At 38.0% G+C, this 21,151-nt stretch overlaps 1 protein-coding gene across 11 annotated transcripts in view; it reads right to left on the bottom strand.

Moving 5' to 3' along the window:
* The window catches only part of LOC106073592 (high affinity cGMP-specific 3',5'-cyclic phosphodiesterase 9A-like), a 149,872-nt gene that overhangs the window by 103,903 nt on the left and 24,818 nt on the right, over positions 1 to 21,151 (bottom strand). For all 11 annotated transcript variants that reach the window (XM_056009794.1, XM_056009795.1, XM_056009797.1 and 8 more), the window contains exons 3-5: positions 11,566 to 11,636; positions 7,893 to 7,970; positions 5,537 to 5,580 (exon numbers count right to left, since the gene is read on the bottom strand). In XM_056009794.1, the coding sequence (XP_055865769.1) occupies positions 5,537 to 5,580; positions 7,893 to 7,970; positions 11,566 to 11,636 (193 nt within the window). The remainder of the gene's footprint in view (positions 1 to 5,536; positions 5,581 to 7,892; positions 7,971 to 11,565; positions 11,637 to 21,151) is intronic.

Raw genomic sequence — 21,151 nt, 5'->3', positions numbered from 1 at the left:
TCCGCAGGCTCTGGAAGCTTCAGTCCCTTTGCTTTCGGAGAGATTGGCACTAGTCTGTCTCCAAGTTATCTGATCTTGTGCGATCTCTTTCCACATACTTTCAGTGATGTCTCTAGTCCTCGGATTTAGCTTGAAGACATCTTGGTAGATTAGCATTGGGCGTCCCTTGGGGAAAACTCCACTCGGCAAGCTCCTTAGAAATTCTCCAATCTGGCATGTCAGAGCCAGCGTAGTTTTCTCCGTGTCAAAAGAGCCTAGATACTGTGTGTAGTGGCCGATTTCAAAAGTTCCTGATCTCTGATCAGGGAGGTTTTGAAATTGGCCAATGCTGCTATTAAAATCATTCATAATATACAGTCAGGTCTTGAAAGTGTAAGTTTCAGAATGTCTCTCTAAGATAACGTTTCAAGTTACTGACGCATTCTTTTGTATCCATCAAACTTTCTCCTCTAACTATCCTTCTCCACTTCTCTGCTCTGTTGTTTTTTTAAATCTCCCATTTGCTCTTTATTGCCACTCTAAATCTCCTTTCCTCCGCCTCTCTCGGTTACATTTATCTCCCACTACTTATTTCTATCTCTTCTTCGCTTTATCTCTCTTCCTATCTTTTTATCTCTCTCTTATCTCTTTATCTCTCTTATTATTTTATCACCCTCTTTATCTCTTTATATGTCTTCTTATCTCTTTATCTCTTTATCTCTATTCTTATCTCTTTATCTCTCCTTTTACCTCTCTCCTATCTCTTTATCTCTCTTATCACTTTATATCTATTCTTATTTCTATATCTCCTTTATCTCTCTCATCTCTTTATCTCTCTTCTTATCTCTTTATCTCTCTCCTATCTCTATCTCTCTTATCTCTATTCTTATTTCTTTATCTCTCTTATCTCTTTATCTCCCTCTTTATATCTCTTTCTGTCTCTTTATCTCTGTCTCACTCTGTCTAAATCAATCAATCAATCTATCTATCTATCTATCTATCTATCTATCTATCTATCTATCTATCTATCTATCTATCTATCTATCTATCTATCTATCTATCTATCTATATCTATATATATATCTAGATATCGAAGATGCACAAACTAATTAAGCATTAGATCCCGTACAAAAAGAAATATATCTATAAATATCTTTAAGTCAAAGTATCGATTTTAGATAGCATTATGTAGAAATCGGCAGCAGGGCTAGACAAAGAATGTGTCCGTAAGCAGAACTTACATCCGCCCCTGTAAAATGTCTGGCCCTTAACGACTAGATATATAATACGTTTGTACGCACAGTCAGCTATTCCTTATAATGTCTGGTAACCCATGACAGCGAGATATAGAATATGTCTGTATGCGAAACCCAATTCTCCCATGCGAATGTCTGATATTGAGCTTACGGCTAAAAGTAGTAACAGTTAAATACATAAAAACACATAAGACAAAAACATGGTCCGGATTAAGGAAGGGAACAAAATCAGAAATATATCCGCATGAATAAATGACAGGGATGCCCCTGGGTACAGAAATGTGCAAATGTCGATTGAATGCCAACTGTGACCACGCCATATTGTGCCTGTCTGACATTAGCTATTTATACCGAGCCGTGAGCTCATTGATGCATTTAGTGTAACGAGGGTTTGGTCATTGATACGTTTAGCATGGGTGTAGCGATAGTTAGGTCATTGATACGTTTTGCATGGGTGTAGCGATAGTTAGGTCATTGATACGTTTTGCATGGGTGTAGCGATAGTTAGGTCATTGATACGTTTAACATGTGTGTAGCGGTAGTTAGGTCATTGATACGTTTTGCATGGGTGTAGCGATAGTTAGGTCATTGATACGTTTAACATGTGTGTAGCGATAGTTAGGTCATTGATACGTTTAGCACGGGTGTAGCGATAGTTAGGTCATTGATACGTTTAGCATGGGTGTAGCGATAGTTAGGTCATTGATACGTTTTGCTTGGGTGTAGTGATAGTTAGGTCATTGATACGTTTAGCATGGGTGTAGCGATAGTTAGGTCATTGATACGTTTAGCACGGGTGTAGCGATAGTTAGGTCATTGATACGTTTAGCATTGTGTAGCGATAGTTAGGTCATTGATACGTTTAGCATTGTGTAGCGATAGTTAGGTCATTGATACGTTTAGCATGGGTGTAGCGATAGTTAGGTCATTGATACGTTTAGCATGGGTGTAGCGATAGTTAGGTCATTGATACGTTTAGCATGGGTGTAGCGATAGTTAGGTCATTGATACGTTTAGCATGGGTGTAGCGATAGTTAGATCATTGATACGTTTAGCATGGGTGTAGCGATAGTTAGGTCATTGATACGTTTTGCATGGGTGTAGCGACAGTTAGGTCATTGATACGTTTAGCATGGGTGTAGCGATAGTTAGGTCATCGATACGTTTAGCATGGGTGTAGCGATAGTTAGGTCATTGATACGTTTAGCATGGGTGTAGCGACAGTTAGGTCATTGATACGTTTAGCATGGGTGTAGCGATAGTTAGGTCATTGATACGTTTAGCATGGGTGTAGCGATAGTTAGGTCATTGATACGTTAAGCATGGGTGTAGCGATAGTTAGGTCATTGATACGTTTAGCATGGGTGTAGCGATAGTTAGGTCATTGATACGTTTTGCATGGGTGTAGCGATAGTTAGGTCATTGATACGTTTAGCATGGGTGTAGCGATAGTTAGGTCATTGATACGTTTAGCATGTGTTTAGCGGGACCTCAAATCAGTGAACATCAATACTGAAAATTGGGAAGACAAAGCTCTAGAACGCACCAGATGGAGACGGACAGTGACCAAGAAAGCTATGGATTGTGAAAGTACATGGGTCTCAGCTCAGGAGGAAAAACGTACAATCCGAAAAATGGCAAGCTCCTCTACCACCGAATCAAAAGCCACCTTAACCTGCGCCATTTGTGGACGTGAGTGTCTCTCCAAAATAGGGCTCCACAGCCACACGAGGAAGTGTGCTCTGAGATGAACCATAGACGTTCTACGACTGAAGGAGGCCAATATATAGCGATTGTTCCATCATTAATAGATTCAGGGTGTGTTTAGCAAACGTTAAGTCATTAATACGTTTAAGGTGTCTGTAGCAACAGTTAAGTCATTTCTTTCGCAATGATTCCTGTGTTATCTATAAATAAATCTGTGTAGGCGATTCATGCCAAGGCAAAAGACAGAGAGGAACGGAGAAAGACAGTCAACAGATCTTGTGTGGTGCCCCAACAGATCTTGCGTGGTGCCTCAACATATCTTGTGTGGTGCCCCAACAGATCTTGCGTGTTGCCCCAACAGATCTTGCGTGGTGCCCCAACAGATCTTGTGTGGTGCCCTAACAGATCTTGTGTGGTGCCCCAACAGATCTTGTGTGGTGCCCCAACAGATCTTGTGTGGTGCCCTAACAGATCTTGTGTGGTGCCCCAGCAGATCTTGCGTGGTGCCCCAACAGATCTTGCGTGGTGCCCCAACAGATCTTGTGTGGTGCCCTAACAGATCTTGTGTGGTGCCTCAACGGTTCAACAGACTGAGGGATAGGTGATTTGTTACAATACAAAAACATTTCGTATTTTTAAAGACGTCGAATGCAGTGTTTAGTGCATGAAGGCACTTTTTACAATACACCTCTTTTCAAGTGGCACATAAATTGGCAAAGCCTTCTGGGTAAAAACTAAAACCTGGGTGGACACGGTTCTCGTAGACGGCCCTAAAGCTTCTCCTAGTAACTGGACAGTTCGTGTATATCGTTGGGAGGAAGAATTACTAGCTCGTTGGACACACTGGGGAAAACTCTGGTTTGACTGTTATAGTTTTTCAAAGTATAAAAAAAGAAATTAATGTAAATTATGTTTGGACGACTACACCATTTTTTTATCTAGAATAAATTATTTTTTTTTAGCGATAAGGCAACACCTTCATTTTTAATAGATAATTATTCCTACTATGTTTAAAACAGTATCTTAGCATCTAGCGATATTAGCAATCTACTTTATCTGCAAACTTCCAAATTTCTGCCTTTCCTCTTTTCCGAGGCCTCGTTGTGTTTTCTCTTGTCAACACAAACTTCTTTTCTCTGACAAAATAGTCTCCCCCCCCCCCCCTCTTTACAAACGTTACCAAGTGCAATGAACCTACGTAGAAACATTGAAAGAAATGACTTCGGCATTAAGAAATAACCTACATAAAAAATATTACGCTATGAGATATAGAAGACTGACACATTGTAAATTTAAATAAAAAAAAATAATGTTAACGTTTTGGTAAGAGTGTGTATGCATAAAGATAATTTACTAAAAAGATCAAACCAACAGAAAAATTATTTTTATTGAAGCCTCTACAGAGAGATTGTGTAAGTATTCATCAATTCATTTACCTTACCAGAGTCAATTGGAATTTGATAGATTGAGAACGTTTACATAATTGTGGAAGGCACTTCAAGATGAGTGAATGACAAGAATCTCGAGGTTGTCATTCTCCCAATTTATTTCCACGTTATGATTCAAAAGGCGCATTTATCATGTACCAAGCTGACTGGCTGAGTAGCAAAGCGCTTGGCATCCGAACCGAGGGTCCCGGGCTCGAATCCTGGTGTAAAGTCTTAGATTTTTACTTTCGGGATCTTTAGGGCGCCTCTGAGCCAACCCAGCTCTAATGGGGAAATGTAAAGGGCGGTTGGTCGTTGCGCTGGTCACTCGTAATCCGGAAGCCCTAGCAACAGATGGTCTTTACATCATTTTTACCATAGATCAAAAGGTTTGAGAGCGGAACTCTACTTTACTCGACCATCCTATGGTTGAAATTCATTAACAATTCATCTATAGTTCTTCCATGTCATGCGATAATGTTGTTTACATTTTATGACCTCAATGATTTCTTTGGTTTTTTTTTAAATTTGAAAATGGTCTAGACCTATAAGTCTTTAGTTAATACAAAAATATTACTCTTACTCAATAAGAGATATGATTGCTTTGGTACATCTACTAGATCTAAGCCTAGGTCTAGAATGTCTAGATCTAGTAGACTAGATCTATATCTTCATCTAATCATAAAAGGATATAATCAGTGATCTTTTTATAAGACTACAACCACGTGACTCAGCTTAAAGTAGGCTGAGCAATGAAATCAGGTATAAACAGTTTAAGATATAGATATTATGGTGTATTGATCTATAATTGTCAAACTCTTATATTCCATCTATACGGTACAGCACAATGCGCTTTACAGATGAGTTTCAACCAATTGATTGCGTAAAATAAGAGAAAACACATTTCAATTTATGTAGCTGGTTGATTTTTCTCAAGATCTGTTGCTGATATATGTTCATGAATGTGTAATGTCTGCCTCTGTATAAGTGTGTACCTTGGTATGTATGTGTGTTTCTGAATGCTTCGATTTGACCTGTGCCCTTGACCCCCCAACCGAGGTGACGTAATTGTGATCAATTATTGCACTGCTACACGCAGCCCCAGACGAAGAGAGAGATGGATGACATCCCCGCACCCCCCATAAACGAAAGGAACATTTTAATTACCTGTTGCCGGCGGCGGCTCCCTGGTGACGACTTTGTATGGGTTCCTGTGGAGCAAGAACAGAGATGAAGATCAGTAAAACAAATATAAAAAGGGGGGGGGGCATGTTGAAGTAAAACTTCTCAGGGATTGTAGGGGGGTGGGATGGAGAGGGGAAACTGAGTGATCTTGAGATGGAGCCTAGAAACTACAAGACAACACAATTAAAAGAAGGGGGTTCCAAGAAAAAAATAATATTCTCGGCAATCTATACCTGTTATATATCTTAAAGTAAAAGGAGCACGTCCTAGAGGACATACTGCACGTGCTAGGGGATTACTAACATTGTCAACCCTAAATGCTGTGTTCCGTTTGTATAGGACTTAGAACCTCTACATCATACCAGAATAAAAAGTTCTAATCACTTGTCCCCATTTTCTCCCTTTACTCAACAAAATAGATATAATTTAAAAAAAATAAAGGTTACAAAAAGAGTTTGTGTGGAAACACAAACTCAAAATCGGCCCCCCGAAGTGGTCCACCCAGGCAGGTTAAAAGGAAGGTTTCAATATTATCAGAAATAATATCTGAATGAAATTCTATAATAGGCAATTGACAGAGAAGAATGGAGATAGAAATTTGACAGATCTTGTGTGGTGCCCCAACGGTCCAGAAGACCAAGGGATAGGCGAAAGTGAAGGTGAAGTTAGATGTGAACCTGGTCAAACAGATGTCATATAATGATTATCTAATTGATTTAAATGTGTTGTAAAGGGTCTAATTCAAAGTCTCAAGAAGAAAAAAACATTTCCGTAAAAAACAAATTCCTAAGTTATGTTCCGTGTGGACAGTGTATCACTGCAGTTCACGTGATAATATGAAAAACTACTATTTTATTGTTTTTTTAAATTATTTTCCATTTATATGCATACTGAATAGATTTGTTTTCTTTAAAAATACAAGTAAATATTTCTTTGTGTAAATGTAGTAATTAGTAAGACAGAACTTACATAATTAAGCAATACAATTGTAAAAAAAAATTTTTTTTGACAAAAATGTCAAAAACCGTTTGCATAAATGTCTTTGAAATATTGCTTACGTGCGTGCCCCTTACTAAAAAGCCTTCCAAGTTTGTTACTATTAATAGTCAATAGTTGTAAAAATGGTGTATTTATATGAAAAAAAACTACTTGCATAATTGATTTTAAAAATTAAATTTTTCATTTTTAGAAAAAAAAAGTAGCCGTTCAGAACTTTGAATGGTCTAAAATATAATGATGTCGGATTTTCAATATCTATTCTAGTTTAGGAGATTTAAACGGGACGGACGGACGGACGGACAGACAGTACACACAAAACTAATAGCGTCTTTTCCTCTTTCGGGGGCCGCTAAAAATAGCGTTACATTAAAAAAAATAGTTTTATCTAGTACAATTAATAATGTACCATTAAATCACTAAGAAACATTAGCTTGAAAAACTATGTTAGAGTAATATAGAAATAAATAGAGAGAGACAGACTGAAAGAGAAAGAGATGTGGCAAGCGACAGGGCCGGTCTTAGGTCACTGCAACCTATGCGGTCGCAATGGGCCCTGCGTTTTCATAGGCCCCGCGCTAATTCAAGGTGTAATTATTAAATTGCAAAACAATATACGAAAAACTCATGGAAATCTGAATTTATTAAAATCTCCAGAAAAATAGACAAAATTGTCATATGTGAGTGTCATTTATTGCGGAAAACGCCAATCCTAAGTGCGATAAAAGAAAAAAAAACAACATTGTCAGCTTTCATGTAATAAAATGTAATAATCGGGCAGATTTTACCTCAATCGGAAGTTCCAATACTTTATTTACTTTTATAGTCACTGGCATTTAAATATGTCATTGGTTTCAAGGTTCGTAAAGTACAGATCGCAATTTCGTACTTAGTAAAGTCGATTTTTTTCTTATACAAAATCTTAATTTTCAATTATTATCCTTATTCCCACACAGATTAGGCCCCGCGCAATCAGTTTCGCATAGGGCCCCGCAATCGCTAGGACCGGCCCTGGCAAGCGAAAAGGTTATGACATATTCAATGAGATTAAAACAAAGAATTATGGGTGGCCTACTTGGAGCTTGTCTACTTCAGTGTACAGATATAAAGCAAAACATTTAAACTATTCAATAGCGGTAAACATTCAAACTATTTAAAAGCGGTGAAACATTCAAACTATTTAAAGGCGGTGAAATATTCAAACTAATTTAAATCTGTAAAACATACTAAAAATCTAATTGCGGTGAAAAATTCAAACTATTTAATAGTGGTGAAACATTCAAACTATTAATAGCGGGGGTGAATATTCCAAAGTCTGACCTAAAGAATTGATTAGACTTACTGAGCAGAGTTGACAGGCATTGTTGGCGAGACAGCAACGTGAGCGCCATTTTTATCTCGCAACGAGATGGTGGAATGTCTGCAATACAAATAAATAAAACAATTATTGTTGTAATAAATTATTTGACTGTGATCTCCCCTTAGGAAGCATTTTTTTTTTTAAATCTACTAGGGTGGCAGCACTATCCACTTCATCTCTACCAAACTGTATTCACCATTATCCCTGTCTCTCATACAGTATCTATCTCACATCAGATGTTTGCGTAGCATCACACATTTTACATAACTAAAGAGAGAGGGAAACATATGAATAGATTTAAAAAAAAAAGACATTCAAGGCGCCGATATAGTTAACAGATAAATAGCCCTTTAATTCGGGGCGTCCTAGGCTGTAAAGCAGGGGTTCTCAACCTGTGGGTCGCGACCCCTTTGGGGGTCGATTGACGATTTGCCAGGGGTCGCCTAAGACCATCGAAAATATGGATTGTTATTGTCTATTCTTCTATTGCTGTATGTGTGTGTGGGGAGGATTGTAACAAGGGGTCGCGAGCTTAAAAGGTTGAGAACCGCTGCTGTAGTAAAGTATGAGATCAGGGACACCTTGTCGTGTGTAATCTTGACCTACCGCCATAGTAGGCCTGATCATTCACCAGTGACATTGCTAAGTATTGTCAGGAAAGACCAATAGATGGTCGACACATCACTGATCGGAGGTACAGATGATAACAGACCTGTGATGTGGAAATGTACTATTGAGGCCTTATATGACGATTGGTCTGATGCCCCTTCCTTATGACGAATGGTCTTGATGGACTATTAAAGTGTACACGAGTTCGAACTCTTGACGTCTCCCTTAGAGGGCGTTTGGACTAGGAGGTAATACTAGTACGTGTATGAAATGTATAGAAGAAACAAATCAGTCATGGCCATAGCAATGAAGGGGCTCACTCATGGGGCGCCATCATAGGATGCACTCATAGGGTGCTTCATAGACTACACTTATAGAGCGATATAATAAGGCGCACTTATAGGGCGCTGTAATATGGTTCACTTTTATGACGCTATCATGGGAGGCACTCATAGGGCGCTACATAGGCTACACTTATAGGGCGCTATAATAAGGCAATTTGATAGGGCGTTACCATAGGAAGCACTCATAGGGCGCTTCACAAGCTACACTTATAAGGTGCTATCGAAGTGCGCTTTCATAGGATAACACTTATACTAAAAAGTTAGAAGTTCCCCCTTTCAGACTTTGTGATCTATAGGAGGGATGATGTTAGGGTCATCCGTTTCTTTGGCCAACGGTTAACAAGCAGGGTGTCATGTGGACAGCACAACGACCAACCGCCGTTGCTTTACCCAACCAAAGTCAGGTAACCATTAGAGTTGGGTGGATTCAGGGGTGCCCTAAAATCCAGGTCTTCAGGCTCGGAAGCCTAGCGCTTTACCACTCAGCCACCGCGCCCCTATAGAAAGCACTTGTGGGGCGCACTCATGGGGCGCTATCATAAGGCTACATAACACAAGATACTCTCATGACATAGCCCTTATCCTAGCCTCCCTATTTGTTGCTGTCATGGCTCCGTCTTTCCCAAGCTAATTAACTTTTTTTTCCATTCTATATGTTGTCCTTTCATTATGACACGCCTTCTAATTATGCCGCCCGCGTCTCACCCTTTCCTCTCTTAATTACAAACTTGTCCATTAACGGAAGACATACATGATTGAAATGGTCAGCTCTAAATGCTGTGCTGGGCTTCTCATTGATGGGTCTGGTTCAGACCATTCCATCTAGAATCTTATTTTCTAAATTACAAACGTTACTTTAAAAAGAGAAGATAGTTAAGTCCTACAGGGATCCATGTATTGATCTAGTGGTATATGCTAATTAGTGATTGAAACTCTGCTAAGTCGTTGTTGTTTATGGCTAATTTAGGTCCCCTGCGCTAAAAGCACTAAGGAAGATATGTACTCTATGGTTCAGTACACAACATATGTAATACGAAATGTCCCTTTATCTTTGTTTCATTCTAAGTATTTTTTTAGGTTTTGTTTTTGTGAATTATGGTAAATTGTTGTATGTATTATTGTTAGCCCAGTGATTTTACTAATGGAATTACTCTAATCCAATGTGAATATTCATTATCTGTAAATCTCACAGATCTATTTAGCGTTTGTTCTAGCTTTATATTTTCTTGAGAGGTCCCAAACGGAGGAGGCATATTGTAATATTGATGTAATGTTAAATACCATTTTAGTTCATGTTTTTGTTGCAATTGTAGAAATTTCATTATTAAAATTAAATGCTTTTTTGTTTATCTTTTATATATTTGTGTTGATATGACTTTATATTGCTTTTGATGTAGATATTTAAATGCTACAGGTTTACCACTAAAAGGATACGTCGTTGTTTTTTTTTTTTTTGGTACTCTTAATAGTCAGCGTTCCCCAGGCTGGAAAGACATGCTCCAATTTGATTCCCATTTCTGTAAATCTTCAATATTTTTAAAATTCATTATCTTCTGCTTATTTTTGTTGTTCTATATATTATGCAGTCGTCTGCAAATCATCAAGCTTTATTTTCTCAATTTAATGCAGGGGTTCTCAACCTGTGAGTCGCGACCCCCTGGAGGTCGATTGACCATTTGCCAGGGGGCGTTTAGGACCATCGAAAAATATGGCTTGTTATTGCCTATTCTTCTATTGATGTATGTGTGTGTCAAGGGGGGGGGGGAGAACGCGACAGAGTGGGGGGTTGTAAAAAAGGGTCGTCGAGCTTAGAAAAGGTTGAGAACCGCTGATCTAATGCAATTAAGTAGGTCATTTATGTAAATTAGAAACGATATTGGACCAAAGACTGTTACTGAGGTACACCCGAGTTTACTGTAGTTGGAGCCATTTATTATAACAGTTTATTCTTTCTGTATCAGTAAATCCTGAATGCACCGATGTAATGAACCAGCAAGGCCGGTTATTTTATTTTATTTTTTATTATTTTATTTATTTATAGTATTTTATTTTGTTAAGCCAGCTATGGAGATGAACTTTTTCAAACGCCTTAGGAAAGTAGCATAAAATGGCATCTCAGTATTTTCAAAGCTCTTAGTTATCATTTAAAGTTTATTAGACTATTAGTTGAGTTACATAAGACCCAAATTTCCTAAAGCCATGATGGTATGGAATAAGGACTAGCCAGAAACACCGAGGGAGACGCTTTTATATTGGTTCTAATAAACAATGCATTAAAGTATTTGTTGAAGGAATTCATTTAAAATAGATTATAGGGAAAAGGTAGATTTTATCTGGATGAAGGAGAGAGAGAGAAGAAAGAGATGGAGAGAAAGAGAGAGAGATAGAGAGAATGGAGAGAAGTGGAGAGAGAGATGGAGAGAAAGAGAGAGATAAAAAGAGAAAGAGAGAGATAGAAAGACAGAGAGAGATGGAGAGAGTGAGAGAGAGAGAGAGACAGTCAAGAAGAGAAAAGTAGAATTCTTATTTGGACAAAAAAATATATCTTTGTTTGTAAAGAACTTGTTTAATTTTCAAATTGATTCCCTAAATATTGATATCTGTAACCAAATTACAAGGGGAATGTAACTTAAGATTTACACACTCTCTCTCTCTCTCATTTTCTCTCTCTCTCTCTCTCTCTCTCTCTCTCTCTGACTTACTTGTTGACGCCTGCTGCCTGTGCTATCAACTCGTGAATTTCCAGTGGCGTGCTGTGCCGACTGAAGATAATCTGTAATGGTGGAAAGAAAGAACAATACACCGTTACAAAGAGACTAAGGTGATACTAAAGAGACGCAAAAAAAAAAAAGTGGCAAGGGCGATTCTCACAAAGCAAAGGCGTAGAGGTTAAGACTAAGACTAAGACTGCTTTATTGATCCTTACGGAAATTTGTTGTGATTACAAAGACTCTTTTCTTATATAAAGACAACACAACAGAAACATACACATAACTAGAACAGTCACAACATAAAGAGTTCATTCAGCGACTACACACAGGTATCTTGGTGCATTTCATGTTCCCTGATCAATGAGTGGCGGTGATAGAGTCTGACCGAGTGAGGTACGAACGAGTTTTGTACCGCTCCGTTCTTGTTTTGATTGACAGCAGTCGCCCACTTCTGATGGAGCGGGTGGCCGTTGTCTTCCAAGAGTTTTTGTTCAAAAATTCCTTTAAATGTGGTAACTCGTAATGTTTTTGAGTGTTTGTCATTATATTATTAAAAAATATTTAAAACCCAAAAAAAACCATTAAAAAACGCTTATATTAAAAGGCAATAAAGAGTAGTAATAAAATGCCGGAACAATTACACATTTAGCCAAAACAATTTGATAGTGAACAAATCAAAGCATTGGCCGTGTTTAGGGTTAAAGTGGAATTCACACCCAACCTATTTCTTTACATTGACCTACAGTCTTTGATATCATCTTAACAATAACATTTAAATATTTTATTTTACTCTAGCTATCTTTCAAATTCTTTCTAATCGGCTCTCTACCAAGCCTTATATTCCATTAGATTAGTAAATGTTCTACATAAAAAGAAAGTACATTGATTACGACCTAGATCTATATGTATTGTAAGGAGGCGCGGTGGTTGAGTGGTAAAGCGCTTTGCTGGAGTCCGGGGTTTGAATCCTGGTGAAGACTGGGATTTTTAATTTCGGGATCTTCGGGCGCCTCTGAGTCCACCCAGCTCTAATGAGTACCTGGCCACATGACACCCTCGTAAACCGTAGGCCTCAGAAACAGATGACATTTAAATCATCCCTATAAACCACAAGGTCTGAAGGGGAAACTTTACTTTTTTTATATGTAAACAATGATTTTCGGTTTGGTCAAACTGGAAAACATGGCCCACTTTGAAAAAAAACATCCTTCAAGGTACAGTAGATGGAGCACGAAGAACGGGTTGTCCAAGGAAAAGCTGGCTGGACAACGGAAAAGAATGGGCCGGAATGGTGTGGAGGGATATGGCCTGAGCACCCCAAAGACGAAAGTCAATGGACAGTGGAGAATGATGATGATGCAGGGAATAAGTCTCAACACTACACGCGTCACGAAAGGGGTTTCAGATGCGGTACTAGCTGCTTGGTGTCTGGAGGAAGCTGGTTGGTGTCTAAAGGAAGCTGGTTAGTGGCTGAGGGAAGCTGCTTGGTGTCTGGAGGAAGCTGGTTGGTGTCTAGAGGAAGCTGGTTAGTGGCTGAGGGAAGCTGCTTGGTGTCTGGAGGAAGCTGGTAGGTGTCTAGAGGAAGCTGGTTAGTGGTTGAGGGAAGCTGGTTGGTGGCTGGAGGACGCTGGGTGGTGGCTGGAGGAAGCTGGTTGGTGGCTGGAGGAAGCTGGTTGGTGGCTGGAGGAAGCTGGTTGGTGGCTGGAGGAATCTGGTTGGTGGTTAGAGGAAGGGTGGCCATTGTTTCACTGAAATTAGCTTTGCTCCATCGGGACCAGATAAAATTATGATCTTTAAATGGAAATACTGTTTCCTAGTTACACGTAAAACTTTTCAATATTATACTTTTATATGGCACTACTTTCATGCTTATAGCAACCTCATTTGTGGACCAGTGGGGGGAGAAAGATTTTCCGTCCTGTCTTTAGGCAGCTCAGTAAACACAACTCTGCTCGAGGTCGGGTGTCGAACCTCGCGCCCACTTCATAGGCAACCAAGCCAAGTTCGAGCGTTCTTAGCTTCTCGACCACGCATCCCAATCTTTATAATATTCAAACAGCCAGGGTGTCGAACCTCGCGCCCACTTCATAGGCAACCAAGCCAAGTTCGAGCGTTCTTAGCTTCTCGACCACGCATCCCAATCTTTATAATATTCAAACAGCCAGGGATAAGTAAGGGATAAGTGAGGGATAAGCCTTTGGACACAATAACGTATTGAAAGTCCTTCAAAATGTGCGCTACTTATAGATGTAGATCTAATTTTAAAAAAAATTAGATCATTAAATTGAGTTTAGTCAAACTGTCGCTAACATTGTAAAATTCAGATTCAATCGATTTCAAAATCTGTTCTCATGTTTAGTGATAGTATAGCTGATTGATTCAAATATTCGCCCTAGAAAGAGATTGAACCGTGTTTTCAACTTTACACTTTGAACCTTAGGGTTAGGAATAATAATAGAATTAATCTCAATCATTAACTGTTATTACGATGTCTGGCAAGATATTTTTCATGTCTGGTCTAGTCATTTGAGGCCCAGACGAATGTTTTTGTCTTCCTGGGAAACTAATCCTTCAAAGCTTTCAGACCTGCTTCTGAGACTCTTTTAGCACTTCGACCCACAGATTAGCGCGCATGCGCTAAATGGACCAGGTCTAAATCTAGCCATTAAGGCATTATCATTGACCCAGGGCTTGTTATAAGAGGATATTAATTTGTTAAGGAAACAAAATGAGCAAGCCAAAACTGGAGTTTTTAAAATGTTGCGGAATTAGGGTAGTGTGTTAATATATGCATTACAAGAGTTATTCTCCCTTGTCTGTATGAGTAATGTCCCTTAATTCTTATGGATAGCGTCATTATTTCATCATAATTGTTATATTCAACATTTGTAAGATGTTTGGAAAAAAAATATATTTTGTTATTGATTCTAGTGTGCACTTCGAGATTTATTTGTATGTTTAATTTAAGTACAAAGAACAAACGGTTGTAATATTGGTCTCACAATAATGAATAAACTTGTGAAACTGATTTCAAATAATATATTTACACAATAATCGAAGATATTAAACTATCCCTAATGATAATGTCTACAACGTTGGCCATGTTCAATCCAACAATCCAACAATCCTGCGTGTTCACAAAGACTCAGAACATCAGAAGGACCATTGATTGAGAATCATTAAATTGGAGACACCTACAAGATTTCCCACGTGGGAAACAGACGGCACGTATATTATCTTCTCATAAATTTCCGGACATCTGCAAATACGATATACAAAAGTTCTTAATTAAAGAAAGAAAAAGTTTTTATTTGCTTTAATTTATAATTTTTTTTTAATTCAAAAAAAATTAGTAAAGTTATTATTATCATTTTTATTATGTTAAAAACGAACTAATATTCATTCTCTTTCACTGCCAGGTGAGAGAAATAAAATTCATTGTAGTTGCTTATTATTACAATTATTATTATTACTATCATTAGAGAACGTCTTTTGCCGTCTCTAGTGCTTCCAGGATTAAGATGCGAAAAACATTTCCCGTCCCATATGCTAGGACAAATTTGTACAAATACACCTTCTTCCCTAGTGCTATTAGAGCATGGAATTGGGTTGCATGAATCAGCCAGGAAAACCAACAACCTGGCATAGTTTAATTCAAAATTTCTTTTTTCCGTATGCTAGGACTAATTTGTAAAAATACTCCTTCTTCCCTAGTGCTATTTGAAAATTGAATGGGTTTCCTTAATCAGCCAGGAAAACAGCGACTCGTCAGAGTTTCAGTCAGTGATTTACATAAATGACTAGATTGACATAGAGATTGACATAGATTGACATAGGGATTGACATAGGGATTGACATAGATTGACATAGATTGACATAGGGATTGACATAGGGATTGACATAGATTGACATAGGGATTGACAAAGATTGACATAGGGATTGACAAAGATTGACATAGGGATTGACAAAGATTCACATAGGGATTGACATAGATTGACATAGGGATTGACATAGATTGACATAGGGATTGACAAAGATTGACATAGGGATTGACATAGATTGACATAGGGATTGACATAGATTGACATAGTGATTAACATAGATTGACATAGATTGAAATAGAGATTGACATAGGGATTGACATAGATTGACATAGGGATTGACATAGATTGACATAGTGATTGACATAGATTGACATAGATTGACATAGGGATTGACATAGATTGACATAGGGATTGACATAGATTGACATAGGGATTGACATAGATTGACATATGGATTGACATAGGGATTGACATAGGGATCGACATAGATTGACATAGGGATTGACATAGGGATACGAGTAGGACGAAATCATCTTCTTTTTTTTTTATTTTAAAAGTAACGTCCGCATATTATAAGATAAGAAGAAGATGAGATTATCGTTATGAAAGAAAGGGAATCTAAAAAACAGTTTCCCATTTTTTGTTGATTGTTCCTATTTGTAAACTACAATGTGTTGAATGTTTAGTTCGCGTTGCAGGTTCACACGGAAGGCGTGGCACATGACCTTTAATAATTACACGGGGTAAGGGTTCACTTCCGTAATAACTAGAGGGTAACTTACTTCCGGTCCATCTTTAAGTTTGACACTAATGGCGAGCCCTGCACGGTTAGCTTGGTACAACATAGGAAAAATGGCGGAGATTCCCGGTGTACTCGGCCTTCGGCCATGCATTCTAGTCCATGCGCCCGGAGTGCCAGATATATCGGAAATAGCAATGTTTTACCTAGGCATTGACTTGGATCTCTTCCAGACAGAACGGTTGTTCAGGTAGGCTTACAAGCCTAGAGCTCGTAGATCCTTCGGCTCAACTCTTGTGACAATCAGACGAACATGACGTCTAGAAGGTAAAACTAATCTCTAGACTTATATTATTTTGACGAAGTTAAACCCAGAGCTACGCGAAAGTGTGTGTGTGAATAATTACTTTAAAAATAAAATTCGAAATTTTAATTACGTTCTTTTGTTTTGTTTCGTAGCTTCTACGTTCTGTACTGTAAGATACAATTTTAATAAGGCGAAAGAATAAAAAAACTTGGACGAGAATTCAATAACGAATAAAAACAAGAAAGAATAATTTTGTGGCAGCAAGACAGCGGAAATATGACGCTCTGGTGGAAGCACAATAGCAAAAAAAAAAACAAAAAAAAACACGTTTCCATGACAACAGATTCCAAAATCTCATTACGAGATTAACGCTGCGACTGATTGTAGTGCTGCGTCACACCAGCCTGCAATGCCTTGTTTAATTGGCGGATATATTTAGTAACACAATTCGATCATGTGATTTGTAACGGTAGAACGATTTGTCTTTCAATTTAGTGAATTAATTGTTACGGTTCTAGATTTAGTTACAAACCAGTTTCAAGATAATGACGAAATGGAAGTATCATTACTAACACCTAATCATGGAACGCTGTAATTTTTACTTAAAATAGAGTCTGCATAATCATGCCCAATTAATAAAGCTGACGTCTTAATCTTAATCTTAGTCTTTATCTCATTAAATATCTCATTGCTATACTATTCGGTGTAATCACTTAGGCTGATGCTGCGGGCAACATCTGACCCGTTCAGATGTGATATCTGGTTCTGGATTGCGCTGCCCACAATCACAGAATGGCGCCCGCGAGGATCTGTGCCATTACTTTGACTTATTGTTTAGGTTAATTAGGGTGATTATAAGATCAACTAAGGTTGGGAATCACTAAATGTAAGTATATCTTGGTTAATAGTCTGTGGGAAGCGTGGTCTAGAGTGCACTTGGCTTGGCTTGGCTACCTAGAAGGGGGCTCGAGGTTCGACACCCGACTCGGGCAGAGTTGTGTTTACTGAGCGCCTAAAGGCAGCACGGAAAACTAACTCCTAGATACCCCCTCCCCCCCCCCCCACTGGTCCACAAATGAGATTGAACCAAAAGCGCTCTGAGCATGCTATAAGCATGAAAGTAGCGCTATATAAAAGTTATAATAATAATAGTACACAAATGTTTACTTGCTTCGGATGTTCCATTACATTCTTACAAATTAGCCCAAAATCTCCAGCTGAAGGATGGGGTTAGGCAACGTGAAGGGCTCAAACCCAGACTTTGGAGACCACAGAACGACATTCCAGAGCGCAACCCACACGACAAGACTGAGATGAGGCAGTGAAAGGTGTTATACACTGTAATATTTAGCAAGGGAATGCCAACAGTTTTATAGGATCTGTATGGGGTATGAATATTGGTTAGGTGCGTGGAAGAAATGTCTGAAATAGATGTGTGGGATAATCGTGTGTTAGATGTGTGGGCTAGATGTGTGGAAAAATTAATTGAGTTAGGTGTGTGGTGTAAATGTGTGGCTAAATGTCTAGAGTAAGTGTGTTTTTAGTTGTGTGTCTTTTTTAGATGTGTGGGAGAAAATGTGTGGGGCTTAAAGTATTTAAACGTTCCATCACAAGTTCTTGCCGTCAGAATGGCTTTAGAAAGAAGCTGTCACGAACAAATGTCCCTTACACTTTAGCACCATACAAGTGCAGATTTGTAGCCGAGACACTACCCCCCCCCCTTGAAAATATTTTTTTTAAATTATGAATGGACCGCATTCACCAATCGTAAACAAACAACATTTAGTCACATAATAATATTGATAAAACAACGAAAAAAACTGTCACGTGATAGCCACTGTGTATTAAAATTAGATCGTAATTTGTATAGAAGAGATAGAGAATAGCCACTGTGTATTAAAATTAGATCGTAATTTGTATAGAAGAGATAGAGAATAGCTACTGTGTATTAAAATTAGATCGTAATTTGTATAGAAGAGATAGAGAATCACGTGGCCTAATGTTGTTTGTTTACGATTGGTTAATGAGGTTGAGGTCCATTAAATTCATTTATTGTAATCACGTGTCCGTGGACTTATGTAAAACATGTACTGGCGATTGACTTGAAGTGGCTTACACATTTTGTTTTAAGTTTTTTTTTTAAGTTTTTTTTCCTTCAAAATGTTAGTGAAAATGTGACATGTTTTTATTTACCTTTATTCATGTATTCTAAAATCTAGATCTAGGCACTTCGCTGTTTTATTGTGTGTTTTTATGGCACGAGCTGAGCTAAAGAAAAGGCAATGAAACAGCCAAACTCCCCTTTCGCACCCCCGCCCCTCTACTCCAAACCCAAAAAAAAGTTAGACAAAAAATGTTTTTCTCAGCAAATTATCATTTATCGTACAGTTTAATGTTAGATTTATATCATCTTCAAACTTTTGTAAATTATTAAGTCTTATCTAATGTAATCTAACCTTATCTTTATCTTAATCTCATGTTTTCATATTGTTATAACCCTATTGGCGGCGCAAAAGGGTTAATGTGTGTTGCGGCCTACTGACACACACGACTCAGGCCAATCACACAGGTCAGGGGCTGTCGATAGACAAAGGGCAGTACTGGTATGAACTTTGCATGCAAATATGACGAGTGGTATGGCCATCTGATCACATGCCTGCGCAGACCAGAGACACAGTGTGTAAAAAAGTGGCAGTTCAAGACCGGAGACCGGGTGAAACGTACGAGTCCGGGAAGAGACAGTAGAGTTGATGAGTTTAGTACAGTGATATACGGTCCAACGTTGTAGTAGTTGATTGTGTTGCAAATTGTGTCGTATTGGCTGTTTTAGTTGACCTTTATTAAAGTACCAGATTATTTGGAGCCTTGTTGTCAATTTCTTGATGTGTTGATGTGTTGTGTTGTATTTAGCAGTGTTTACAGTAGGCCGAACTAGGAGAGAGAATCGTAACAATATATCATTTAATACTCAGACACAAAGCTAAAGGCACATTCCTCGTTCCATATGCTAGGACAAATTTGTACAAATGCTCTTTTCTTCCCTAGCGCTATTAGAGCATTGAATGGGTAGCCTGAGCTAGTCAGGAAAACCAGTGACTTGGCAGAATTTAGGTCATTGGTTAATATGCATGACTAAATGCATGACGCGTTGGACGCAATCATCTTCTTTTTTTTTTTTTGAAGTAACGTCTGTATCATATAAGATAAGATAAAAAGATATCATATCATATCATATAATATCATATCTTATCTTATAGTATCTTATCTTATTATTGACGTTATTTCAAAAAGAAATCACCCTTATATCCTACACGTATTGATGTACTAATCTAGTTGTATTAGCTAATTAGAGACATTTTACTCTCAATAGCACTAGGGAAAAAAAGAGAGCTTGTATGATATTGTCTCAGCAATCGAAATAAGAAATTATGTCTTAATCCTTGTTTTTTTTTTTTTTGGTTTCCTAAGTATTTTTATTTTGATGATAAAAAGACATCTTGTCTAACAGAATTTTAAGAGTTAAACCACAAAGCAAAGCAATAAAAACAGGATAATAATAATAATAATAATAATAGTAATAATAATAAAACGCATTCCGTGTTGAGTGAAGGTACCAAAGTGAGTAGAGTAGAAACAAGTCTCAATACTGTCACAGAACATCTGAGCCCGAAAGCCCTCAGGGTTATTTTCCCGCCACATTCATTTTCATCCGGGCTTCGGCTTGGCCCAACTTAATACACCGGAGACTCTCACCAGCTGTCACGGTTGCTAATGACGCAAACTAAATACTGTAAGCGACTTCCGTCAGGGGGAAGAACCAGGTCTGGATCAAAGATAAACTCAGTTGTCTTTTTAAATTATTTTTTTTGGAGACCCAAGTGACAGAGAGAGTGAACAAGAAGACAAGATGGCTAGAAGAGACAATGATGGGACAATGAGAATTAGCAGACGAGAGTGTCTCTAGATACCAGAATGCTGAATACTTCTGACACGATAATCTGATCAACTACAACTTCTGAAAAGAATTTAGGGAACTACCACTACTTAGATAATAGTTTGGGAACTGCTATTTCGGAAAGGAAGATTTGGCAAACTACAATTTCGGAAAGAAAGATTTAGGCAAATACAATTTCGGAAAGAAAGATTTAGGCAAATACAGTTTCGGGAAGAAAGATTTAGGCAAATACAATTTTGGAAAGAAAGATTTAAACAAATACAATTTTGGAAAGAAAGATTTAGGCAAATACAATTTTGGAAAGGAAGATTTGGGGAACTGCAATTTCTGACGGAAGGTTTGAGAATCTATGACTACTTACTGGAAGATTTAGGGAATTAAGACTTTTTGAAAGGAAATTTTGGGAACTACGACAACTGACAGGAAGATTAGGAAAACTTTTTCTTGCCAAATGTCACCAAATAACTATTCAACTTAAGGAGCTGTTAAATAATGCAATTATAGAAACACTGTTTCATAAGCTGGGTATTTACAGCTAGATCTTGATAAATAAAAACCTTTTTTAAAATTGTGTTCAAATAAAAATAATAATATAAGTCGGACTATTTTCTTTTTTTTTTTTTATATCTGCTTTTTAAAAAAAAATGTTTGTTTGTAAAATGTCTTACATGTTTCGGATGTTCCTTCAGAGTTGAAGATAGTTTACTTCCTAGTCCAAACCTCCCGCAGGACGACGGGGGATGGGAGCGGGC

Source organism: Biomphalaria glabrata, chromosome 14, assembly GCF_947242115.1.
Source record: "Biomphalaria glabrata chromosome 14, xgBioGlab47.1, whole genome shotgun sequence".
Classification (NCBI taxonomy): Eukaryota; Metazoa; Mollusca; class Gastropoda; family Planorbidae; genus Biomphalaria; species Biomphalaria glabrata.
This window is presented reverse-complemented; position numbering and strand designations above follow the sequence as displayed.